This window comes from Symphalangus syndactylus, chromosome 10 (assembly GCF_028878055.3).
Source record: "Symphalangus syndactylus isolate Jambi chromosome 10, NHGRI_mSymSyn1-v2.1_pri, whole genome shotgun sequence".
Classification (NCBI taxonomy): Eukaryota; Metazoa; Chordata; class Mammalia; order Primates; family Hylobatidae; genus Symphalangus; species Symphalangus syndactylus.
In genome coordinates this window covers 99,056,973-99,083,972 of record NC_072432.2, presented here as the reverse complement: position 1 = coordinate 99,083,972, position 27,000 = coordinate 99,056,973, and the positions used below count along the sequence as shown (strand labels likewise).

Below are 27,000 nucleotides of genomic sequence, written 5' to 3'. Positions count from 1 at the left end.
ACATAATTAGGGCAATCAAAACCTTTCCCTAATTTGGTAACAGAATGACAAATCCTACATGCACATGAGGCCCCTGTTCTAATATTTCAGAGACCTACCTGAAAAGAGCTATCGGCCCAGTGCTTTCTTTTAGAAGGCCATTTGTGTGGCACCGAAAAGCAATTGCTTCCTCCATTCCTACTACCTGGAAACACAAACTTTTAAATTCATGCCCGTTCAATTGGAACAGTAGCAAATTTCATGAAGCAGCTAAAAAGAAGAGCAACAGCTGGTACATCAGGCATTAATAATATAACAAAGGAAGAAAAAAGAGAAATTTTTCATTAGTACTTTTTGGTGTCAATTTATTATTTATCCCTTTGCCAGTATTCAAACAGACAGGCAGTCATAAAACATTAAAAAAAGATCCTTTAAAACAGTCAGGCATCTGTTTTACCTCAGTTCCTTTTTAGAAACCTGGAAATCAGGAGCCCCGGCTTTTGTACTATAGCAAGTTTGACACTTGCTGTATCAAAAATATTGCTTGAGGATCACTACGTAGAAAGAGTTTTGTTTAAATTTTATGAAAGGCTGGTTAGGCAAGCAGACAATGGTTTGTAAGGCAAGATCCAGTGTAAATCAGCAATGTGCTGTTTCCAACTGTTTGACTCCTCAGTTCATATTCTGAAACCAGGGCGTTGACAAAACCCACTGTTCAGTAATTAGCATCCTGTCAAATCTTTCCAATCAAGACTAGCATGCTGCACCTGGTCCTAGTTAAAAAACGCATTGTGGGCAATTCCGATCTGACCCTCAGGGGCCCCTGCCATGCTCAGAACTGCATTCAGTGTGTACGCCATAATTACCATCCACACAAAATAAGTAGGCCTCCTTGTCCAGCAGCTCTGAGAGATTCTGCCTAATCCTAATGACCTGCCACACCATTTTAACTTCTTTGATAAATGTCTATCCTTGAGATTTAGACCTTTCCTCTCTCGCAAAGAAGGTATCTCTTCCTGGGACAGAAGACTCCTCAGAAGTAGGATCATTGTAGAAATAAAGCAAATGAAAAATGGAGAAGCAAAAACCAAAGTAAAACAGAAACCTTAACAGCCCTCTCCCCAGCAGGAGCTTGTTGGAGGAGGTGTGGGTGCTGAGTCCCCCCTCCCTAGCTTGTCTTGCCCTCAGCGCTCTGAGTGCTTTTGCCTTTCCAGGCACTGTCCTTGGTGTAGAGGCCATGGTCCTTGATGTAGGTGATGACAGCATCGGGGATCAGGTACTTTACGCTCTGCCCTTGGCCCAAGGCTCGCCTGATGTACGTGGCACTGATCTCATTCTGCACGGGCTCCTTGGCCAGGTGAATGTTGTGCTGGTGCATCCGTAGGATGGGAGATTCTGAGATGTAACCTTTTGGGTCGTGACCTGCCCGGCCCACGCACACCAAGCCAAACTTCTCCACTATTTCCTGGATGTGCGCATCCTTCCAGAGGTTGGGGGTCTGGAAGGTCTTCAAGATGTCTGCCCCACAGAGAAGCTTCAGTTCAGGCACAGCTGCAAAAACAAGGATGGACCCAGTAAAGTTACAGAAGGGTCACTGCCAGGAAAGACAACATCATATTCTGTTGGAAAGTCTCACAAAATGCTTTTCTTGGAATGTATCGAGAACTCAGTGTCTCCATGTTCATGACTTGAAAAGAAAAAGCATGTAAATGAATCTGCAGCCATTTCAGGGAATACAGTTGTAAGTAATGATTTAATCAATACATCTTTTGTTTAATATTGGAAAAGTGCCAAGTAATACGCATTTTTTTTTTTTCCAGTGTTCTAACAGAAGTCTGTCTGTGGTTGCTTCGGACCAAGGCAGAGTGCTGTAAAGGTGGCTGTGCTGTACCCAGTACTGTGTCTTCTGATGGGAGGTAAGGTTCTGAAAGCTCTGAGACCAACAAGCTGTGGGCCTTGGACAAGTCACTGTCCTATTTGAAATCCATTTCAGCCCTTGTGTTACTAGGAACTAGTACCTGGCACTTTTATATAAAAATCTCACTATAAAGATTAATTATAAAGGCTCTTTGGATAAACAAAAGGTCTCTAAGACTCCAGCTGGTGGCCTTTTCGTTGCAGTTTCCACTAAAACAAAGCTCTAGAACAATGCTTAATGTGGATAATCCTTTGGAATGTGTTCTAACAAAATGCTAATTGTGATAATGAAATAATACATAACATTTATTGGGAGATTACTATGGGCACTACTACTAAGTTCTTTATGTGTATAATACCATATGCACCCCAGAACAATTTATGAGGTGAGTATTGTTGTGCCCATTTTATGGAGGGGGCAACTGAGGCAGAGAGAGATAAGTGATTTGCCTGAGGTCACTCAGTTAGGCAGAGAAGTCAGGTGTCAAACCCAGGCAGCCATCCTCCAGGTGTGGCATTTGTAACTGCTGGGTTCTGCTGCTGCCTGCTGGTGGGAATCTGTACTTGCATTATACTGGAGAAGCCCTTCCTAGAGTCCCAGACTGATTTTCCTGGCACTATCCGTGTCCCTCTTGGTGAGCTAATCAGCAAAGGAAATTCAAGTCAAGCTGCAGGGTCTCTGATTCTTCCAGAAGCTGATCCCAGCTTCAGTAAATGGCAAAGACTGGGGTCCCAGAGTACTGGTACCTGTCAGTCACCACAAAGTCTCAGTAAGGAGAGGCTCCAGGGCTACCATACTGGAGAAAAACTTGGTGTAAATGGTCAGTTTAGGATCCTTTAAGGTGGCACCTTTGAAGGAATCCAAATGTGGACCAGAGAGACGAGTTCACACAAAAGCACTGGAGCAACTGTGGAATGGAAAGTGAGAGACTGAAGGTATCATGGAGAAGTCTCAGTCCTGGCCTCAATTGGGCACAGGCTGCTGTGCGGCCAGAGCCAAGACTTTTCTTTCTCTGGGTATCAGTTTCCCCATCCATGAGATGATGAGCTCTAGACTCATTTAAAGCAACATATGCAATCACAGAAACACCCTTTTCAAATGCTCTAGTGGCATAATACTGGTCTAGTAAATGATATTCAAACATTCCTTCATTCATGCATGTATGAACTCTTAGTGATTACAAACTAAGACTCTAAAGCCAGACACCTTAGACCCAAATTCTGGTTCTGCCATTCAATACCTCATGTGATCTCAACTTTAAAATGAGGATATTACCCTTCATTTATTCATTCATTCACTTATCCATTTACTCATGTATCTACCACTCTCTTCATAGAAACACCCACTCAAAATTTATGAATTATCTCCCAGTGTCTGGCTTTTTTAAACCAATAAAACTGCATTTAACAATTATTCAGTAACTCACACTTTTCACTAATTTGGGCTGGTCCCATTGCTCACAACATATATATATTTGAACGGTTCTGCATCTGTGAAGCTTTACTCCAATTTCTTATCTATCCAACCAGTGTAGTATAAAGGAGAACAGTGTTTGGTCTTTCAAACAATTAGGTAGTTTTATGTGGTCTTCCTATGGGGGAGGTACTATGATGTGCATTTCATTCCAGGATCTGCTGGGACCTGGGACACACCCCCTCTCTTCCTACAGGTCAGAGAACAGAGAAGATACCACCTTCTTTTTCCAATAGATTTTTTTGTGGGGACAATTTCTGCATGTCAGTTTCAATATTGGGTACTGTTTGATTCACTAACAATGACAGTAAGAAATACTATTCACTTTGAGCCTTGCCTAGAAGGAACAAGTGCCCGCACCTCCCCTGCCCCTCAAATCAAAGGCATGTCTGTGAGGCTGGTGGTGCCTGTTATTCCATGATGACAATACTATGTGATAGATCACTTCTCGGGCACCATGGGCCTCAGACCTCCAATTCCTGGCAGTCCTGTCTTCAGGGCTCACAAACGCATTCACACATCTCTTCCAAATCCGTTTACAACACTGTTACAAAATTTTTAGACTGAGTGACTCTATCCAAGTCCTAAGTATGTAACTCCAGGGTGTAGTATAAAGAAATCAATATGATTTCTCCTAACAGTGATACAGATACATAAACAAACAGGATGTCCATGGGCATTTTGGGGGCAGTGTGCTCTACCTTTGAGTAGCTAAGGGCTTTGAAAGGCAGATAAAGCTGAAATTTACATAGACTGTGAGGGAAGTGCCACTAGGATCTTTGAAAGTTTGGTTGTCCTAAGTCTGTGAGATCAAAGAACACCAATCTTGAGGTCAGTCAGCTCTGGGTTCAACTTTAAATATGCTGGTACCCTTGGGAAAATTACTTAGCCTATGGGCCTGTTTCTTCAGCCATAAAATGGGGATAGTAAAGCTTTCTTTGGAAGTTATGGGAATTGAGTGATGGAGAGAATGCAATGTAAATTTCCTGTCTGGCACAGCATGTGAACACTGCCACCAACAGTGATGTCTGTCATGGTACCTCACAGACACACTCAGAAATCTGGGACTTCTGGGTATAAACAGGACACGAGAGATGAAGCATCTGACAGGCAGCACCTAAATTTACCATACAAGGCCATCTTGGAACATTCAGTATAAAACGGAAACAGATAAAGGGCCTGCTCTGTTGGGAGAGGGAATCCTCTGAATGTGGCTGAGCTGTGCTCGGTTCCATCAGCCATGGGCGGGGGCCACCTTCACAAAAGACAGACAGAGTCAGCTGTTAAAGAACTGAAGGCATCATCCATCCCAAAGTGTCACACCCAAGCAGCCCAGAATGTAGCAATCCATATGACTCTGGGTGAGCCCAAGGAGGCCGCAAATCACGGAAGTGATGGGCAAAGCAAGGCTCTGGCAGCCAGAAATTGCTGAGCTCATCATGTAATTTGCAACCCCAGAGTATAACAGCACACCAATAAAATACGCAGCACACAAGATGATCCTTTAGGAATATGTCACTAGTAACACACATGCCATCTCATCAAAAGCCAAACTTACGCTGAGAAAAATTCCACCTTCCTGTTTTTAGTTGCTCTACATTTTACACCAATTACAAACATCAAACTGTGTTCATTATGGAATGTATGGAAAATATGTAAGTATTTAAAGCAGAAATAACAACAACAATAATAATTCTGCTTTCTACAAAACACCATCAATTTTTAGTGTATTTCCTTAGTCTTTTCTATTTAGACATGCAAACAGATGGGAAGTATAGTCATATTTTTATATACTTAAGATTATATGCAGTATTGTATCCTGATTTTTTTCCACTTCCTTCATAAGTGTTTCTTCACATCATCAAAACCTTTTATGTAGTTTCTTTATCCTACGTATACAGTGTAATTTTTCTTTCCTTTATATTTAAACATTGAGATTGGTTTTACTTTCTGCCATTGTAAAAACTGTTGTGATAAACATCTTTCTGCATAAATCTTTGTCCAAATCTCTAATTATTTCCTTAGCCAGATTCTTAGAATGGGAATTTATCAAGCAAGGAGTGCAAAGATTTTTAAAGTCCCTGATATATTTTGGTAAACTGAAAAATATAGTTTTCATTTCATGTAAACTTCCTTTTTTTTAAATAGCTACTTTAGAATAGAACAAGATGAGTGGGATTTAGGGTCTGAATAGAGAGAAAGAGGCCCTCAACAATATAGGGCCAATCAGATTAAGCTGGTAGCCCCTAGAAAAATGATTCTGGAAAGAACCTGGAGTGGGCTTTGGCAGAGGGGGAGACAGCTCATATTAATGAGAGCAGCTGGGGCTGGTTCCACAGGGAAGGTGAATTCTGAACTGGGCCTCAGAGACAGATAGGTTTTCAATAGGGGAACCAAGAATTAAGAGGAAGGAGGGGCAGGCCAGGCAAAAAGCTGAGACAGGGATTCTGGAAGCATATGCAGAGAGGTGAAGTGTGAGAGGATGGGAGCCTCAGTGTGTTGTCCCTCCTGAGTCACTCTGGCTGCCCCTGCCTCTCACCGGAGGCTCCAGTCTGCTCTAGTGGCATGGAGTGCCTCACACTTACGCTGTCTCCCGCCCTTGTGCTTTGCTTAGCCTGCCCCTTGGCCCAGTAATGTCTCCCAACCTCAATAATCCAGTCATCCTGCAAGTCTCAGTGCAGGTGCCCCCTCCTCCATGCAGCCTTCCTAATTCATGCCTGGACTCACCTCCATTCATACCCTGTCTCCAGCTTGAGGTGGGGGCTGGGGCTGGCTGTCTCTGTTCTCAGCCTGAGCCCAGAGTCTGTTCCAGTGAGGTGCTCAAAAAGTGTCTGTAGAATCCTTTTAAGAATGCCTGCTGTGCCAGAGATGACGCAGAAAGAAGGGAGAGGCTGATAATGAATACTGGGCACTGTGCTTATGGGGGGATGGGTGGGAAGGAGCCCATGCAGGTAACGGAGAGGACAGGCAGACAGAGAGAGCAGAGGAATACAGTAAACATTATATAAGATAATTACATAGGAGGCACTGTAACTCCTTCTTAGATTCTTACTCTCATGCACAGCCCCCTAGACTGGCTGTAAAGCAAATCCTCAGAGTGCTTATTAAATATCCAGATTCCTGGGCCCTTCTCCCACTCAGGTCTGGGAAGACACCTGGGAATTAGTGCTTTTAATAAGCTGCACAGGAGATACTGCTGTGAGTGATCCTTTGGCCAGCATTTGGGGACTGTTGCATGGCACCTTTAGGGCCTGGTAGCATTTCCAAGTCTTTTTAGAAGAGTGTTTCCCAGTCTTGCTCTAGGAAGCACTAGTTCTGAAAAATACTAACAGATATTAAAGAAAGAGTTCCATACTTAAAAAAGTGGTAAGAATGACTGCAAGGTATTTCTCTTTCTTGTAGAATCACAATGCACATGGACATAGTAAAGGCTCTAAAAAGTCCTTCAGTAGAGAAACCACATTAGGTGTGCTAAACCTCGGCATTCCTAAACTCTTCTAATCTGGAAGCAGTGCTCCACCAACCAAAGTCGGGAGACCCTGCCATAGGAAATTCTGCAGATGACCTGCTGGAATCTGCACACCCACCGCTGCATGGTGCTCCTGCTTATTTGCATGAGAGCGTTACGCATTTTGCCTCTGACACCAGGGCAGCTCATACTGTGAAATCACAGCCAACAAGGTTTTATCAAACACCAGGAAATGACAACGCTTCTTGGCTTACACATCTAGGCTTACAAATTAAGAGGATAATCCAAACCAACTTTAAATTCCCTTAAAAATAGGTTTCCTCTTTTGAGTGAACCATTGAGTAATTCTGCTATAAATAAAGTCTTAGTCTCTTTGTTCAAGTTTTATAATGGCATATTTTACATTCAAAAAGGCTAAGGCTTTTAAAAGAAACCCAGCAGCACTCATCAGTTTATCCCTGTGTGACCCTGACTATAATCCATGTCATTAGAACAAGTCACAAGGGTAGGTAAACTTCTTTGGGGCAGAAAATCCCAAATTAGCAGAGCAATTTACAGGGGGTGGTGGCAGATTGTCTAATCTGAACTTCAACCTCAGAAGTGTCATCCCAACCAGGCAGGCCTTAAATTCCTTATCTGTGCCCAGAGGGTTGGACTCAAGTCCTCTGCAGCTGTGACCACCCCTACCCCCTTCGGTTCTCAAAGAATCCCTGACATCTCATTCTCCTACAGACAAGAGGGTCAGCACCCACCTGCAGGGGTCAGGGAGAGTGCCTTGCCATGGTCTGGGCCTTCCATCTGGGGTGGAGATCTGAGCAGTTCGCTGCGATGATGCCTGCGTTGTAAACATATGGGCTCAGGGTATGTCTGTCCTCCAGCCCTCAAAGCCACCCAGGGGTTTTCAGATTTTGTCTCAACCTGCTTTTATCTACTTTAGTTCACTCATTCCACACATATCTGTCGAGGGCCTACTCTGTGGCAGGCATTGCCAGGTGCTGGGGCAGAAAGCCATGCGGGTCTTCATGGAGAGTCCTGTCCAAGACAGTCTACTACTTTCCATGCGACATGGGTGAAGGCAGAGAAATTAGTACATTTTTATTCTTTTAACATTTTCTTCAATATTTCTCAAAAAAAAAAAAAAAAAAAGGAGTCACTGCTGAGTAGGGGTTAAGGACATGGGCTGTTAGAATCAGACAGACTTGAATTCAAGACACATTTTCATTTGAGAAGCAGGGATAACAACACCTACTTTTAGGCTCTCGTGAAGGTGAATGAGCCATGCACATGAAGCACTGGCACAGTGCATGGCCCACAGCTAGCTCCCAGGAAAGCTGCCTGCTCTCATTAGAAACTAGTACTTTAGAAGGCAATAGGGTGACGGCCAAGAGCCAGGGCTTGCAGCCAGATGGCCTGGGTTGAATCTCAGCTCCTCCACCAGCTGGCTGTGTGACCCTGGGTGGGTGATTTCAAGTCTCTATGTGGATGGTGCTGCATCTGCCAGTGAGGAATTATGACAGTGCCCACCTCTGATGGATGGTTATGAAGATTAAAGGGGTTAGTACACACAAAGTGCACTGGGCATTTCAAATATGATTAGACTTTCACAAATTTGGCATGCCTGCCTTCTTTAGCAATCTATCTTCTGCAAATCATGAGATACCTATATATGCTTTTGTCAAACACAGGCAACCATTATACACCTCTTCTTGTATCAATTTGATCTTCCAACTTCCACTTCCTGTATTATTCATTTACTAGAAGTGTATTTAGGGGGCAGTAGTGCCTGGTGGGAAAAGCATATGCTTTTCAGCCAGAGTGGGTGGGTTTAAGTTCAGGCTTTTTTGCTTGAATGACCCTGACACCCTATAGCATCGATACTCTCAGAGCCACATGAACCTCATCTGTAAATTGGTCATGAAAGTTAATGCTGGCCTTATCTACACTGAGTATCACAAGATAAGGAATGAAAAAGTGCTTCTACCTTGCCAAATGCTGGGGAAGTGGCCTGCTGCTGATTATAATTGGGAGGCGGCTCAGTGTTAAGTTCTAGAATTAGACTGGGTTGGAATTCTGGCTCTAACTAGTAGCTCTGGGGTCTTGGTGTCTCTAGTTTCCTCATCTAGAGAATGAGGGATAACGACAGAACCTACCCCAGAGAGCTATTGTGAGGATTAATTGAAATGCTTAGCACCGGCCCATACACAGAAAGAGCCCAATAACTGTTAGCTGTTATTATCATTACTCTTAGTCTATCTTCCCACCAGATTGTGAACAGGGACCTCACTGAATTCATCTTTATATTCCTAGCACCCACGAAAATGCTCCTTAAATCTGCTGAATTCAGGAATGATGGAAGGAGTGGATGAATGAATACATTTAACCTGGTTCAAAGCCCTTCTAGATTATCTCAGAGCCTCAGCACAGTCTTCTTAGAGCCTGGCTGCACTCAGTGTTTTCATTATTGTTTTACTGCTTTGATTTTGGTAAACTTTATTTCTGAGGATTCACCCTTGGATTGGTATGGGCTCTCATATCAGACTGAAGTAGATTGAGTCTCACCTCCACTTTCTAACTGTAGGACTTGAAGTATTTTATGACCCTTTCTGAATCTCCATGTCCTCATATATAAAATAGGGCTAAACCCACCTACCTCTTGGAGTTGCTGAGCTTACTAGATACACACGAAAGAGTTTGGCACACATAGAGGGTGATCAGTAAAAGGTGGTGGTGATTCTCATTTTACTTACCTTGAAGGTCCTAGTTCAGGTTGACCCTACTTTGAATAGTAGCTGGATCTCTGAACTTTGTTGTGGAAATAATTACTTTCAATACAACATGCATTTGCCAGGGACTTCCACTGTGCCTCCATGGGGCATGACCATTACTGCTTCTTGCTGCCTGCCTGAGTGGTACCTTGGGCCTGTGGACTGACCCTGGGGGCATGTTCTTGGTGTCCTCAGCAGCCCCACTGGTCTTCAGGAAAGATTGGAGGGTAACTGTGGCAGGTGTAAAGCCAGCCACATCATGTTCCCAGCCTGCAGATCCCTGTTTTGAGGATGGCCATAAGCATGGCTTCAGAGCTCCAGAGATGGGAGCTCCATGTCCTGTTTATTTGTGTGTGACTGTGATTAACGTAGCCTCTCTGAGCCTCAGTTTATTTATCTGTAAAATGAGGACGACACAAGATCACGTTTGCAAAGGGGTGCATGAAAGGGTGATGATGATGATAACGATGATGGATTACATTAAGTGGCATGTGACTAAGGCCTTGCCCACAACACAAGGAAAAGATGAGTGAAATATGTTATCAAGTGTCCTAAAGGCATGGAAGTTGACCTAGATTTTAAAAATTAGAATAAAAATAAACAACCTTATAGGGAAAGAAGGAATCCTCAATAAGCTCCACAGTGAATTTACATTATAGAGATGTTTGTTACTATGTCACTATGATGCAGATTCACTATGGACTTTATCAAGAGGACACTAAATGGAGCAAAAGATGGGGTGGATTTCTACCATGCTTCTAAAACCACCTGACTTTACAATTATAACTGGATTTTCAGTCTTCAAAAACCTTGATTTTGATAATTTTCGGCAAGTGTTAGTAATCAAACACAAATGCAATTGGTACATTTTGGAGATGAAACTTACTCCAAATAATAATTTTACAAATCTTAATCAGCATTTGATAAAACTGTGTTGACTGTAACAGTGATTCTCAATTTTGGTTGCACAAAATACATATGGGAACCTTTATGAAAATAGCAATGTTTAGAGCCCACCCCTGACAAATCAAAATCTCTGGGGTGGATGGGAGGAGGTGAGCATTTAAAAAAACTTATTAAGTGATTTCTGCAGCCAGAGTTGAGACCACTGGTTTGGATGCATCTTGGTACTGATCATAAGCTTAATTCATATACTTGGCAGCTGAAGCTGTGAGCTAGCCATATATTAGAATCACCAGGTAGCTTTTAAAAATCCTGATGCCCCAGCCCAGACCAATGACATGGGTACTTTTAAAAGCTCTCTGGGTGATTCTAGTGTGCAAGCCAACACTGAGCAACACAGGAATAAAGGAATTATTTAAAAAAAATTAAAAATAGGCCGGGTATGGTGGCTCATGCCTGTAATCCCAGCACTTTGGGAGGCTGAGGTAGGTGGATCGCCTGAGGTCGGAGTTGGAGACCAGCCTGGCCAACATGGTGAACCCCCGTCTCTACTAAAAATACAAAAAATTAGCTGGACATGGTGGTGTGTGCCTGTAATCCCAGCTACTTGGGAGGCTGAGGCAGGAGAATTGCTTGAATCCAGGAGGTGGAGGTTGCAGTGAGCCGAGATCATGCCACTGCACTCCAGCCTGGGCAACAGAGCTTAATTAATAAACTTGGCAGCTGAAGCGGTGGGCTAGCCATGTATTGGAATCACCACAGAGCTTTTTTTGAGACCCTATCTCAAAAAAAAAAAATTAAAAAGAAAATGAATGCATTCAATACAATCTTAGCTCACTCCTGTATTTTGCAGCAGAAGCACAAGTAATCATAAGTAGTACTATGGTCAACTCCTATTTATCCATGAATGGCTTATCTGTTTTGAGGACAAATTATGGGCCAGCATTAGGGATTCAGGGAAGGTAGCTAACATTATTAAGTACCTACCATAAACCAGGTGTTTTGCCTACATCATCTCATTTAATTCACACAGAATCCTAGTGAAGTGGGTGATGTCATTTCCATTTTATTAGGTGAGAAATTGAGACTCAGGGAGGCTAAATCACTTATATCAAGTAATTCAGCTAGTAAATTTGGCTCTAAAACCTGTGTCCTAGGCTACAGTGCTTCTCACTGGGTGGAGGAGAAAGCGTCTGTTTCTGCCTACATATTAAAGCTAAATTACTTGTTGGATGATCTATTCTCTTGCCTCTATTCCCCCTCTCTTAGCCTAGATAAATGAGAAATGACTGCATGACTCATTCTAAAAGGATGATCTAGGTGTCAATTTATTCCTTATATAATTTTCAATATATGGGTCTTTGTTTATACCAATGGGTCATTAAAAAAAATAAAGAAGAGCATGTGTCATAACAATTATTTTATAATGGCTCTCCTTTTAATTTGGCAACAGGTTCTGAAGCAACACTGTAACTGCTGAATGCTTCTGGCTGGTTCTTTCCACAGTAAAAGGTAAGTAATAAGAACGAGGATATAAAAGCTAAATGATTACCTCTACTAAAAAGGTAAACCTTTTTCTCCCAAGTGATTTTGAAGACAAGGAAAAAATGAAAACTAAAACACATTATGAACAGGCCTGTCAATCATTCCACCTTGTCCCTTGTGCCTCCCATTTCCTGCCAATCCTAGTGGTTCTAAATAGACAAAAGACACAGCAATTTGCAATCCCTTCCAGCAGAGCTGGTTGTCATTAGTGATGAGGAAGGCCATCCTCACAATCCCAACAGCCAGGAGAGGTGGGACTTCCTGCTTCTCTGGCAATTCCCCCTTAAAGTCTGCAGACACAAGCTAGTGACCCACTGCCCTAACATGCGGGGCTGGCTTGGGGTTTTAAACAGTTTTATTACTTATGCTGAATACAAATAGAAATTCCAGAAGAAAAAATAATCCAGAGTAACTGTTTCTAGATTTATAGTCTTTTTTTCTATGTCACATAAAAGTCTGGGTTTACAGAACCCAGGAATTATACAATTAAAAAAGACAGCTTATTCTATAGATGTAGTTTTCAACTTAGACAATGATAAAAATAAAAAAAGGTCCCACCTACTGAATATTATTATGTAGTTCTGGGTCAGGAAAGTTATTTACATATAAAAAATCCTCATTAGGTTTTGTTGTCTCCATTTTGTAAGTGAGAAATATGTTTCAGAGACTTCAAATCACTTGCTCAAAGTCACACAGCTACTAAGTGGTGGCGCTAGACCCCAGTGCTACAGTCGTCTGAAATAAGGTTGGGTGTTTCCACAAAGTGCATTTGAAAGTACGGTGTTTTGTAATTTTTCTGCTCAGGGACCTCTCTGAGAATGTGAATCTGTTGATCTCTCTCCTGCTAAGTAGAAACTGCTTCTTGGATATTTGTTGAGAAGGCCTGGCAGAAACCCAGCCCCACAATCTGCCCTACCTTTTACCCTGCAGGCTCTGCAGACATCTCCCGTGGCCCCTGGTCATCACACAGGAGAGTGACTACCATTACCTCAGCACCTTCACTGTCTCCATCCACTGTGCCTGCTCACTCTCCCAGGGGTCCACCCGGATCCAGTCGGATGTCTGCAGGGCCAGTCGGGCCATGGCCACTCGGTGATGAGAAGCTGCGAGGTCTTTCTTCCCATAGTTGTCGTTGACGGGAGAGATGATACCCTGGATGACCTGGTACATTCCTAGGTAAGAGAGAGCAGTGGTGTTGCACATACAGACAGATACTCGCCACCTGGCAGCCTGAATTCGGGCAGGTGCTAAATATCTCCAGTGCCTCATCCTGAGTGGGAGCAGACTCTGGCATTCTCTCATGGGGGAGAAAGGGTAGCTCCCTTAGGCAAGGGTAAAGGCGCTACCGTAGTGAATGTGTGCTTCTCCCCTAGAGTCTTCTACAACCCGGGTACCACTGAGAGAAAGGCTTCTCTGCTGAGACAAAGGCTGTGAGGGTGGAGCTCAGGCAAGGGTCCCATACAGCAGTGTGGACAGTTAGGATCAGGATATAGTTGAGGAACAGCATGACTTCCCCTTCTATGGGAATTAGCAGGGGCACTATTTTTGCCCTCTATGTGAGGATGAAAATTATATATAGTTTCTTAGCCCAAATGGGGATTTTGAGGATGAAGGACAAAGGGATGGGATTTTAGCGTGAACCAGGGTTGGTGGGTATTGGCTGTAGATGGACTGCACAGGCCATCACTGACCTGGGAGGAATGTGCTGCTAATGGAATGGGAAAGTGTACTTTGAAATAGACATGGACTGTGCTCACTAACAATGATAACTGCCCTGTAGATCGTCTAAACCACATGGGATTCATCTGGGGAGAGATAAATTTTTGTGTGTTAAGCTCCTAAAACTGGAGGATTTATTATTGCAGCTGGCCTAGTCTATCTTGACAAATATGTTATTTTGAGACATTCCCTGTTATTCCTAATTTAAGAGTGGCTGCCATAAATGAATGTCGAATTTTATTGAATGATTTTTCTGCAACTCTTGATTGTGTGATTTTTTTTCTCCTTCACTCAGTTAATATGGTAAATTGCACTGATTAATTTTCTAATCCTAAACTAACACTGCATTCCTGAGATAAGCCCTATTTGGCCAAGATATATTACCTTTCTTGTGTATTGGTGGGTTCACTTTGCTAATTTGTTTTTTAGGTAGTAAGACAGGTCTATAATTTTCCTTTCTCTCACTGTCCTAATCAGGTTTTGGTATCAACGTTATGCTAGCCTCTTAAAAAGCGTTGGAGAGTTCTCTCTTTTTCTATGCTGTAAGAGATCTTGTGTGTTAGGACTGAAATAACTTTCTTTTTGAGACAGAGTCTTGCTCTGTCACCCAGGCTGGAGTGCAGTGGTGCAATCTCAGCTCACTGCAACCTCCACCTCCTGGGTTGAAGCAATTCTCCTGCCTCAGCCTCCCGAGTAGCTGAGACTACAGGCATGCGCCACCACGCCTGACCAATTTTTAAATTTTTTAGTAGAGACAGGGTTTTGCCATGTTGGCTAGGCTGGTCTCCAACCCCTGACCTCAAGTGATCCACCCATCTCGGCCTCCCAAAGTGCTGGGATTACAGCCATGAGCCACCGTGCCCAGCCTGAAATAATATTTTTTTAAGTGTTTTGTAGAACTCACCAGTGAGGTTTTGTGAGGCTAGAGCTTAATTTGTGTTGTCACTGACAGGAGAGATGATACCCTGGATGACCTGGTACATTCCTATGTAAGAGAGAGCAGTGGTGTTGCACATACAGACAGACGCTCGCCACCCGGCAGCCTGAATTCAGGCAGGTGCTAAATATCTCCAGTGCCCCATCCTGAGTGGGAGTAGATTCAGTATTCAAATTTTTGACTACTGATTTCATTTCCTTAATGATTATAATTCAGAATTTCACTTCTTCATTATGATTTTGGCAACTTACATTTTCCAGGATTTTGTTCATCATATCTAAAATTTGAAATTTACTGGCATAAACTTCATTATGATTTTTTTTTTTGGCAATCACCACTTTAATCAAGTAATGAAAGTTATCACAAATAATAGAACAATTTGCATTACGTGCATCCTAATTTGATACAACAGTAAAGTATGAATTCACCTATGAACTGGTTAACCATATAATTTATCAGCTAAAAGGTTCATTTCTGAGAGTGAAATTACATGTTATTAATAATTATACCCAAATGATAGATATAAACTAGACATAGATAACCCTGGATTTATCCTTACCTATAAGTATCCTAGCCGACATATTTAGACTGAAACTTATCACAATGAAACATTCAGACAATTGACCTGTCCTCTTCACAAAAGTCTAAGTCATGAAAAAAACAGGACTACTCTAGATTAAAAGAGACTAAAAATACATAATAACCAAATTGTGATGGGTTTAAATGCTATATGGGGGGAAGCTACAAAAGGTATTTTTGGGTCAATTAGGGAAATTTGAATATGGACAGTATATTAGATGATATTATGTAATTTTCATTAATTTTCTTAGGAGTGATAATGGTACTGTATTTATTATACAGGAGAAAATCTTTTTTTTTTTAACACAAGTGACATAGCAACTTTATTTGAAATAGTAGAAAATGGGAAACAACGAGTGTAAATGTCCATCAACAGATAAACAGATAAGACTAATTGTAGCATATCCATACAATGAAATACTACTTGGCAATAAATATATGACCTATGGATACATGCTACAACAAAAATGAGTGTCAAGTTATTTATTTTGTGTGAGAAAGCCAAACCAAAAAAAGGAAAAGAGTACATACTATATGATTCAATTTATATAATATTCCAGAAAATGCACCTAATCTATAACGATTAGCTATAGATCATTGATTAGAGATGGGGTTGGAGAGTGTGGAAGTGTGCTGTGGGGAAAGCTGGATGAGAAGGAGCATAAAAGCCAGGCAGAAACTTTGGCAGGGGATGGACAGGTTCATCTTCTACCTTGTAGTGATGGTCTCATGGCTGTATACATATGAGAAAACTTTAATACTCTTGAAACATATGCAGTTTATTATATGTTAATTCTTCCTCAATAAAGTTATTTTTAAAAACTGTAAGGCAGGCTGGGTGTGGTGGCTTATGCCTGTAATCCCAGCAGTTTGGGAGGCCAGGGTGGGTGGATCACCTGAGGTCAGGAGTTTGAAACCAGACTGGCCAACATGGTGAAACCTGTCTCTATGAAAATACAAAAAAATTAGCTGGGCGTGGTGCTGTGTGCCTGTAATCCCAGCTACTAGTGAGGCTGAGGCAGGAGAATTGCCTGACCCCAGGAGGCAGAGGTTGCAGTGAGCCAAGATTACACCACTGCCAGCCTAGGCAACAGAACAAGACTCCTTCTCAAAAAAAAAAACAAAAACAAAAACAACAACAACAACAAAAAACATGTAAGGCAAAAAACAAAAGAGAAGATCTAACTTCTTAGTAAATGTGTTCACCATTAGGGTGTTTATAAAAGAGATGTCATTCTTTATTAATATAAGAGAATATTCTGATTCTTAGAAAACATACACTTAGGCTGGACGTGGTAGCTCATGCCTGTAATCCCAGCATTTTGGGAGGCCAAGGCAGGAGGATCACCTGAGGTCAGGAATTTGAGACCAGCCTGGCCAACGTGGCGAATCCCCGTCTCTACTAAAAATACAAAATTCAGGCAGGTGTGGTGGTGGGCACCTGCAATCCCAGCTACTTGGGAGGCTGAGGTGGGTGGATCACTTGAACCCAGGAAGAGGAGGTTGCGGTGAGTCAATATTGCACCATTGCACTCCAGCCTGGGCAACAGAGTGGGACTGTCTCAAAAAAAAAAAAAAAAAAAAGGAAAATGTACACTTAATATTTAAGGGTGAAGTGTTACAAAGCCTGAAACTTACTTTCAATTGGTCAACGAAAAATATATATAATATATAAATACACACTCATATGTATAATAAAGAGAAATAGAGAAATAAATGCGGCAAAATATATAGGTATTCAATGCAACTCTTCTTTCAAATTATCTGTAAGTTTGAAGTTTTTTCAAAATAAGTCTGAGGGAGGAGCAGTCCAAAAAATATATATTTTTTTACCTTGAAGTCGCTCATCAGTGAATATTTTGTTTGTTTGGTTCCAGGTGCTATCTATAAATATAATTTTTTTCAGTGTTGTGCCTTTGCACTTGCTGTCATTCAAATCACAGAACTCTTGTTCTTCAGTTCTTTTGCGTTTAAAAGATGACTTGTCAGGGTCATCATTTTTGCCGCTAACATTATTTTGAATCCTTTTTTGCAGATGAAAAGAAATATCTTTTACTGAGATAGACTGAGGTCCAGGAAAAACGAGTGCAACTTCATGGTCCTTTTCTTCATATTCTGGAATACAAGAATACGTGTAAATGTTTACAAATTCAGATGCTAAGAGTTTTGCATGTATAGCAGTACTTTCACCATCTGTTTCTTTTGGATGTTTAATGATGTCAATCTTCAATGGAAGCTTCACAAGTGGAATCTGTTCAATAGGAACATTTTCAACTGGAACGTAACATGTACAGCAGTAGAACATTCTGGAACAAATGTACCACATTTGAGACATTTTGATCTCCCACTTTGCCGAGCTTTTTGAAGAACTTCTTGAGATGCTAAACATAAGTTTTGAAGGGGATCTTCTAAAGCTATGGAAGTAGTTTGTGACTATTTCGTTTCCACAAATTTTGATTTATTTTCTTCACTTCGTTTGAGAAATAGAGGTGGATTGAGAGACAGTCTTCATTCAAACAAAAGTTTAACAGCTGCTTCTAAAACACATATCATAGGTGCACTGCGAGCCCTCGAACAGTTCCACACGTCTCCAGCTCCGCCCGAGCCACGCGCCGGGCCGTGATCGCGCACGGACCAGACGGTATGATATTCTTTTATCTGCTTAATGTCTTTTATCTGTACCATCTGCAGTGATGCCCATTTTCATTCCGCATGTTGGTTGTGACTTCTTTCTTTTTCCTTGGGCAATATTGCTAGAGGCTTGTCATTTCATTAGTTGGTTCTTTTCAAAGAACCAACTTCTGGCATATTGGTTTTCTCTACTGAAGGTTTGCTTTCTGTTTCACTAATTTCTGGTCTTATTTTAAATAATTCTATCCTTCTACTCTATTGGTGTTATTTTGCTATTCTTTTTCTAATTTCTTGTGATGTACGCCTAACTAATTAATTTGCAGTCTGCCTTCTTTCCTTGAGAACTTGTTTGGAGGTTCTAGCAGAGGAGTGCAGCTACTTGTATACCCTTGACTGAAGACCGGTCCTCCTCTATCGGGGATGGTCATCCTCTTCAGCCGAGCACGCAGCTTTGGGAGGGACACACATGGAGCGGTGAGGGAGGAAGGGGAACCCGCCTCGCCAGCCAGTTCAGCCGAATCAACTCTGGCGATCAATGGGGTGACAGATGTCTCAGCCAGATCACCCTCACATCCTTATTTCCTACTATATACAGTTCAGGCTATAAAATTGCCCTCTAAGCAATCCCACAAATTTTGATATGTAGTGTTTTCATGATCATTCAGTTCAAAGCATTTTCTAATTTCCATTATGATGTCGGTTTTGATCCATGACTTATTTAGAAGTATTTTTCTTAATTATCAAACATATTGTGATTTTTGGTTCTTTTGTTATTGATTTCTAGCTTAGTTGTACTGCAGTCAGAAAATATACTCTATATTGATTCAATCTTGTGAAATGTGTTGATATTTGATGTCCTAGTATATGGGGAGTTTTGGTAAATGTGCTATATGGTTGTCAAATGTACTGTTCTGTCCATTCAGTCAAGATTACTAATTGTTTTGCTTAAATCTATGTTCTGATTTTTTTGTCTGCCTCTTTTATTAGTTATAAACAGAGGCATGTTAAAATCTCTCACTATGATTGCGGATTTTCCGTTTTTCTTTTTAGTACTTTCAACTTTTGTTTCATATATTTTCAGGATTGTTTTATAGCTCAGAATATAACCTATCTTAGTGAATATTCCATAGGTGCTTGAAAAAAACATATATTCTGCTGTTGTTGGATGATGGAGAGTTCTATTACACATCAATTTGATGCTGTTGTTGAGTGTCTTTATTTCTATATCCTTGCTGATTTTCTGTCCAGTAGTTCTGTCTAGCAGTAGTAATTGGCAATTGTGGGGTGTTGAAGTCTTTACCTATAATTGCGAATTTGTCTATTTTGCCTTTCAGCTCTATCAGTTTCTGCTCCATGTATTTTGGGATCCTGTTTTTGGCGTGCACACATTTAATGGGCTTTCAATGAACTTTTAATTTTGTTTATTTTGGTCATAATTTCTAGAAATTCTGATGAGTTTTTCGTCAAATCTGCTGACTTTCTATAGTTTCTTTTTTCTTTAGATATGAATACTGCTTTTAAAATCTGTATCATACAATGCCAATTTCAAAGTCTGTACAGGATATTTCTGTTGTCTGTTTTTTCTGATAGTTCTTAGTCATATTGTTTTCTTTTGTGCCTAGTTATTTTTGAATGTTTTCTGGTGAATGCTCCTAAGCAGTTATTTGTGAAAGATCTTCCAGATCTAAGATAGATATTCCAGAGACACTTCATATTTGCTTTTGCCAGGCACCTAGAATTATTAAAACTCATGAATAACCTGAAATCAAATTCCTGGCTTGAGTTTTTTTGGCTAATCCAGGATGGGAGTTTCAAATCTGAGCAAGGACTCATGTGTGGCTGCTTCTTCCTAGGGATATTTTATTCTTTCACTTTTCCTCTTTTGCTTGTCTCAGTACTAAGGCACTAAGGCTTCTCAGAAGTTCTCTAGGATTAGGGGAAAAGGTGAATTAAGATCTAGTTTACCTTACCACTGAGGGTATAGCTCCTTGTGGGTTCAGCTTAATGTAGGGGAAGTCAACTCTGAGGCCTCTCAGTTTGGAAGGGATCCAGCCTCTGAATTCTGTTCTTCCCGACTTGCATGGCTGCCGATTCAAAGCTTAAGTGAGAAGTTCTGGCAAGTGCTCAACAGGGCACCAGTGGCTCTGGTGCTCCCATAGCCTGCTAACCTCTCATGGTTACAGGTGTTTATCTCTCAGCTTTTTAGCTTTAAAAGTGAAGTTTGCTAAAGAGAAGCAGAACAGAAAACCAATACTGCATGTTCTCACTTCTAAGTGGAAGCTAATGATGAGAACTCATGATTACAAAGAAGGGACCAACACACACTGGGGTCTACTTGAGGGTGGAGGGTGGAGAGTGAGAGAAGCAGAGAAAATAATTAATGGGCACTAGGCTTAATACCTGGGTGATGAAATAATCTGTGCAATAAACCCCCTGAGACATGAGTTTATCTACATAACAAACCTTCACATGTACCCTCGAACCCAAAATAAAAGTTTAAAAAAGGTGAAGTGTGGAAAACGTGCTACCCACCACTTTTTGTTGTTTTAATGGAAAAGTTGATCCTAAGAGTGTAGCCCGCCCCCCCTGGAAACTGGAAGCATTTTCCATCCATGGTAATCCTGGCAGGCCCAGGCTCTCCTTCCTGAGGGCTGAGGTACCCCCTCCTTCAAGGGGATGGCAGAACTCAGCTGAGAGCAAGGAGGTCATATTCAGTTTTTGACTCCCACAACTGGCTCTTGAAACTCATTTCAGATGTAATGCTTGGGAAGGTTAAAGCTTTCATTTAAAAGAGCCAGGCTATACTGAGAGAGAAAAGGTTTATTTAAGTTCCAAAAGTTACTCTTAAAATAATCAAGAACCAGAAAACCCAGAGAATCAGAGCGCTCAGTTTCACTAAAGCCCACAGAGCAGTAAAAAGAAAAGAATGTGAAAATGAAAACAAAAGGCCCTTTTTGGCCTGAGGGTGAGGTGAGGTGGAAGAATGGGCAGAAGGGCAGAGAAGAGCCTGATAGACAATGTCTGTGGTGACAGTTTAGACAGGCATTAGGCCTGCTCCCTATACTCTCATACCCTGCAGAGATAAACCTAATTTGTATTGGGGTTTGGGAGGGCATAGTTAAGAGGCCCAGTTAAATCTGGCAATGGTAGAGCAGTGGAGTTTATATTTTGCTTCCCACCTGGAATTCTGGAAGACCACCTTGCATTGCCCTGTGCCAATACACAACGGCACTGACAGAATAGAAATGGCATGTGGAGTGTATAGCAGAGAGAGCTTCAGAACACCCTCCTTCAGCTTTGGCAGGGCATGGCACAGATCCACAGCAATTCTAAGTCTCCTAGAGAGGAATAGTGAAGAAGGCTGAGAATTAGCAGTCAGCAGGTGCCTGGGCTACTAGCAGGTAGATACAGGGTATTGGGAGTACAGTCCAAAGCCAGGGACTATGGCATTGACAGTACCAGGGGGAGCCAAGGCACAGGTCCAGACAGCAGGGATATAATGCCTGAGACAAGAGAAGCTGAGGAGGCTTCAATAGTGGAACGAGAGTGGATAGATGCCAGTGCCTAAGATTAAGGACAGATCCCTTGGCTAGAAAGTAGTGAGGGCAGCTGCCCTGTTTTGGAAGCCAGGATGCTAAGCCATCCAGGATGCTTAATGCACTCTTGGGGAGGTAGGCAGGAAAAAATGCACTTGATTAATAACTAACCTGTAAAAGACTACGTTGAAAATTAAAAAGTTTACCACTTCAGGAACCCCTTGAAGTGGCAAATTTTTTCACAGTTCATGGAAATGGTGGCTTAAGATCAAGTTGAATGTTATAGAAAGCAAAGTAAGTTATCTTTCTGCACATCTGAGCTCATGTTATACATGGGACATGCATGCTCCTTCTTTTTCTCTTCCTGTTGAAAAGAAATGGGGATTGGGAGGACTAACTCCTGCTGGGTGCTGACTTTCTTGAGCAATTTACATACATTTAGCCTTCACATTAATTTCTGTTTTATAGAAGAAAATGGTGGAAGGACAGGGCTCTCTCCAGGCAGCTCTGCTGGGCATGTTGGATACCCAGGTGTCACCTGTGATGGTTTAGCTCATCTTGATAGGGCAGGCCCTGCATTGAGAAATCAATGCTTTTTTATAGCACCCAGGAGAGGAGAGTCAATAAAAATAACAATTTGATCTAAAACTCCTTCTTGCCCTCCAAATGGTCATAAGTCCAAGCCTTTTCCCTTCCCCACTGCTCTTGGCCACAATCCCAGTGACCCTCCCAGCCCCTCCCCTACTAGATGCAGATACTTCTCCTGTGACCTTCTGCTGCTCAGACACATCTCCATGACAGCACCTGTATGAAAATGATTCATCTGCCTGTGCCTTTCCCATGACACTGAGCACTCCTTAAGGACATGAACTTGTCTTTTCGTTCTGGGTAACACGACGAGCACATTAGTTAGAATGAAGATATACCATCCTTACAGACAGAATTCCTTGTTTATCTCTACCCTCTCTGAAAACTAAGAAAATGATAATAAAGGAATAAATAAAGTATGAAATCACAAGGGCAAAGAGAGTGCAAAAGGAGACAATAGTTGGGAAAATGCAAACCATTTTGGACACTGGAGAGCTGATAAAAAATGATAACAAACCAAGCAGAGTCTTCTGCATGCAGGGAAGGCAGTAAGAGGCAAGCTGTGCAGTAGCAGAGGCCCGGAGTGGCTCAGGAATCGGAGGAGCCAAGAACCTCTCCAGATGGGGGTGCCAGAGGGCCTGAAAACAGAAGGGCCAGTTGAGAGTTTGTATGAAGAGTCCTTAGATCCACCCCAGCCTCCAATCGCCTACGTTATCCTCCCACTGTGGCAGAAGGGTGGATATCTGCTTTCTGCCTGAGTTGGACCAGAGAGAACCTTTATTCTCAAATATAGGCACAGCTGAGGGAGGGGAAGTAACATCTTTAAGACAGAAAGATTAAGTATGTTTCCCAGAATGTCTCTCTGGGGAACAGACCTACCTAGGAAAAGACACCAACACCTATACACATTTGGGGGTCTTGAACCTAGGGCCTGATCATATAACCATGAGGTCTACCAGCTTTACATTCACATCCAGAGCTTCTAGCCTGCATTTAGGGCCTGATTTGCAAACATGAGTGGACAGTCTAGGAAGAGACAAATTTTGGAAAGGTGCTTACCATGAAAGACAGAGACTAAAACAGCCACCAGGAGCAAAGGAACTTGGAGGATACAAAGGCAATGCAGAAATTGTATGCAGCATTTGCAGGAATTGTATAGTACAAAGAAGAAAAGACTAGAGGTTTAATATAGGAGGTACACACTGAACTAATAGAAATTTCTAAAAGAGAACAGGAAAACTGAAGAAATTATCAAATAAATAAGGCATTCTATTTTCTCAGACTAGAAGGACATACATTTTCAGAATCAATGGTCCTCTGAGAATCAACATTTGGCGTAAAAGAAGATTCACACAATGGCAAAACATTATAAGATTTTAGACGAGTAGGTTTAAAGAGAAGGTCCTGAAAGTTTCAAAAGAGAAAACCAGAGGTTTAACATACAGAACTGGAAAGCAGGATAGCATTGGATTTCTCAATAGCAAGTCTTGAATCCAGGAGACAGTGGAGGGAAGTCTTCAAAATGTTAAAGGAAAATCATTTCCAACCTTAATTCTACATTTGGCCAAACTACCAATCAATTGGAACAGGTGTCAGCAGGCTTTTTCCATTATGGGACAGATAGTAAATAGTTTAGGCTTTGCAGGCCACATACAGTTTTTATGGGCCACATACAAGCTTTGTTGCATAATTTTAAAAGCCATTTAAAAAATGTAAGCAAACCATCCCATAGCTTACAACATGAATGAAAATAGGCTATGGGTCAGATTTGGCTGTGGGCTGTGGTTTACTGCCCTCTGAAGTATGGCATGAAGTTGTGTTCATACATGCTAGGTCTCAGAAAATTTACCTCCTCTATACCCTTTCTCATAAAGATGCCAGAAGATGCACTCCACCACCCAAATAAGAGAGTAAACCCAAAAGCAGAAGGCATGGGATCCAAGAAACAAGGGTTTTGAATCAGGAAACAGGCACAGAGAATCCCCAGGGAGACAGTGAAAGGCAATCCCAGGATGACAGTATAGTGGGTACAGAGAGCTGGATGTCCAGCTAGGACCTGGAGGGCTTCAGGAGGGATATGGACAGATACAAAATGGAGCAGACAGATCATCTGATGAATTTGCCTGTACTAAGAAGAGTTTTAGAGATCTTTTGGTAAAATTGGGCCTGAATTAATGATAGGCTTAAGGAACTAAGGCAACAAATACATGAACAATTATTAACTCTAGGAAAAAACCCAAAGTTTATATGGGAGGCAATGGAATCATAGTGCACTGCATGGTTTTGTTGACACTATTTACACAGACATAAATGTGAACAATAATATGAATCAAACCCAAAGTTATGAGCTAATCAATTTGGGAGCATGTGGTGGAGGCGAGCTGTGAATGGGAGGGTGGAGGTGTGAGAGAGTGAAATCTTCATTTTTCCTGAAGGAAGCCAAGATATATTATCTAAATCTGAAAAAACAAGATATAACAGTATAAGCTTGTTATTTGGAAATGCGGAGTCAAGTACCAGAGAAAACATCTGAAAGAGTCATAAGTGATTGCTCTGGGAACCAGGAATCAGAAATGAGGATGGAACAAATGACACTGTAAGCCTTAGAGTAACAACTTTTATTATCTAATAAATTTATAAATATGATATATAAAATAAGCTTAAAAATTAATGCATGCTGTAGAAATATTATAGTCTACTGAAAAGTGTGAAGGATAAAAAGTTAATAAAACATATCTAAGATGTTAATATGGTTTATATTATAGTTCATTTTGTATTTTTTTGTATACTTTTCTTCAAATCATATAAATTCACTTTTAATTCTTCTTTATTTAGATTATATCATAAGTGTTTTTCTTGGTCATTAGCACTCTTGAAAACATCACTTTTAATAGCTGCATAATGATATGGATTAAAAATACATAAAAAAATTTGCATTAGAATCCAAATATGACTATCTTTGTAGATCTTGGTTCCAAGTCTTGGATAGTTTTTAAAGATAAATTATTGGAAAGAAAATTACTGACTTGAAAGTTTTGGGGGCGTTTTGCTATATCTTGCTAAACTGCTTTTCAGAAATTCTGAACAAGAAGAGAAAGTCACCAGCAGGTATGAAAGATGCCATCTCATTGCGTCAGGCCATACTGGGACTGTCCATTTAAAAACACCTTTGCCAATCTGTAGAAATATTTTGTGGTTTACAATTTGCATTTAAAATTACTGATGTGATTTTAAATTTCTTATTAGACATTTCTATTTCTCTTTTATGAACTGCCTGCTCACATTCATTGATCATCTATCTATTGACACATATGAACTATGTTAATAAGTATAGTCATCCCTTGGTATCCATGGGGGATTGGTTCTAGGACCTCCCATGGATACCAAAATTCACAGATGCTTAATTCCTTTATATAAAATGGTGTAATATTTGCATATAACCTACACACATCCTTCTGTATACTTCATCTCTAGGTTACTTATAATATCTAATACAATGTAAATGCTATGTAAATAGTTGTTATACTGTATTGTTTAGAGAATAATGACAGTATTTTTTCCCCTGATTTTCTTTTATCTATGGTTGGTTGAATCTGGGGATGCAGAACCCATGAATATGGAGGGTTGACTATATATTAAATATTTGCCTGTTGGGTATTTTTGGCAATCATATAGAGAGGACTCTCTTCCAAATCACGATTTCCCTTTCACTCAACTCGTGTCTGGCTGGTAGGAATTAGGCCCAGGTCTTAGAATGACTAAGTTTCCCCACTCCCTGTGAAGTAAAGCCTCAGGTCTTCATCTCAGGGATCATTTATTCTGTCATTTTCTGGGTTGTTATTACACCTCTGCTCTATTGTCTTGCATCAATTCTGTATGTCTCATCTCATAATTATCATCCCCTTGTCTTTTTCTTGAGTTCTGGAAGAATTCCTGGGACTGGTGTTCTAATTTTCTATTTAGTGCCAGAAATAGCCTTCCTGCTGCCCTCCCTGAGCACTAATTGGGCAAAGGGGTTTTCATTCCCGAAGCATTTCACTGTCCACAGACTGCACCTTTTTCATGACAGGCTGTTCTTTTGCTATTATCACATTTTTCTGTTGAGTCTCATGGAGAACCAGAAATTTAAAAATTTTGCATTCTTAAATGGAGAGCCACTTGCCCTGAATCTGCTGCCTGGTCCCTACTTTGGAACTGCAGTCCCTTTTCATATGACCTATGGCTTTTCTCTGACGAGTCAGCCTTTTCCAGAAAGGTCTGTCTGTCCCTTATGGGCTGCTGGGTGGCCCTGTCAGAGCCTGGGTAGGTCCTGTTTAATTATTTTGCTCATGGCAAAAGGATAAAGGCAACATTTAGGCCTACCATAATTTTTTCTCTACCCCTGGAAATATACTGCCTGTGTAGTTCCAGGAGGTGGGTGCAGGTCGAAGGAAACAGCCATTGATAGGGAATTCTCCACATTTAGGTTTTATGTTATATATATGCGGTAGGAAATCAAACTGCTTTTTTTCCCCTCCAAATACTTAAGTGACTATATTGTTTTCTTTTACTAAACAACCTCCCCCCGACTCCCACTTATTTTTTGTTTTTACCTTATATTATCTTTTGATATAGAGTCATGTTCCATCATGCTGTCTGGAGTCAGTAACGCACTCATTTAATCACTTTCAAAAACAATTACCTTTTGATATCTCTGAAAGCTTTCTGAGGACCTGGTTAGTCTTCTGGGAGAACCTCTGGATACTTTTCTCAAGTTAATAAATAAAGAAAAATATCCACCCATTGGCATTTTCACCGGAAAGCCAATCAATAAATGGTTGTTTTTGTGAGGAGCTGGCCATGGTTCCATTTAGTCCGGCCTCAGAGCAGGCCGAGCTGCTGCCTGCTGCCCTTGGTGCCCTTCATGTATGTGGTTCAGTTTAGTCTGGGTAACAAATGTCCTTGGCTGTTCATCTTGT

At 41.2% G+C, this 27,000-nt stretch overlaps 1 protein-coding gene and 1 long non-coding RNA gene across 12 annotated transcripts in view; one reads left to right on the top strand and one right to left on the bottom strand.

Annotated features, from left to right (window-relative positions):
- NMNAT3 (nicotinamide nucleotide adenylyltransferase 3) overlaps window positions 1–27,000 on the bottom strand; it is a 110,623-nt gene that overhangs the window by 6,466 nt on the left and 77,157 nt on the right. For 2 of the 11 annotated variants that reach the window (XM_063610718.1, XM_063610717.1), the window contains exons 4-6: window positions 13,041–13,224; window positions 7,592–7,674; window positions 317–1,530 (exon numbers count right to left, since the gene is read on the bottom strand). In XM_063610718.1, coding sequence (XP_063466788.1) covers window positions 1,148–1,530; window positions 7,592–7,674; window positions 13,041–13,224 — 650 coding nt within the window. In that variant the 3' untranslated portion in view covers window positions 317–1,147. Of the gene's footprint in view, window positions 1–316; window positions 1,531–7,591; window positions 7,675–9,586; window positions 9,985–13,040; window positions 13,225–14,675; window positions 14,757–17,120; window positions 17,403–27,000 lie in introns of those variants that run through there. The other 9 variants (XM_063610725.1, XM_063610724.1, XM_063610722.1 and 6 more) reach the window with 8 other exon arrangements.
- The window catches only part of LOC129491234 (uncharacterized), a 186,895-nt gene that overhangs the window by 139,131 nt on the left and 20,764 nt on the right, over window positions 1–27,000 (top strand). Inside the window, exons 4-7 of the long non-coding RNA XR_008660491.2 lie at window positions 1,800–1,895; window positions 11,961–12,019; window positions 12,983–13,228; window positions 17,323–17,928. This is a non-coding gene — a long non-coding RNA (uncharacterized lncRNA). The remainder of the gene's footprint in view (window positions 1–1,799; window positions 1,896–11,960; window positions 12,020–12,982; window positions 13,229–17,322; window positions 17,929–27,000) is intronic.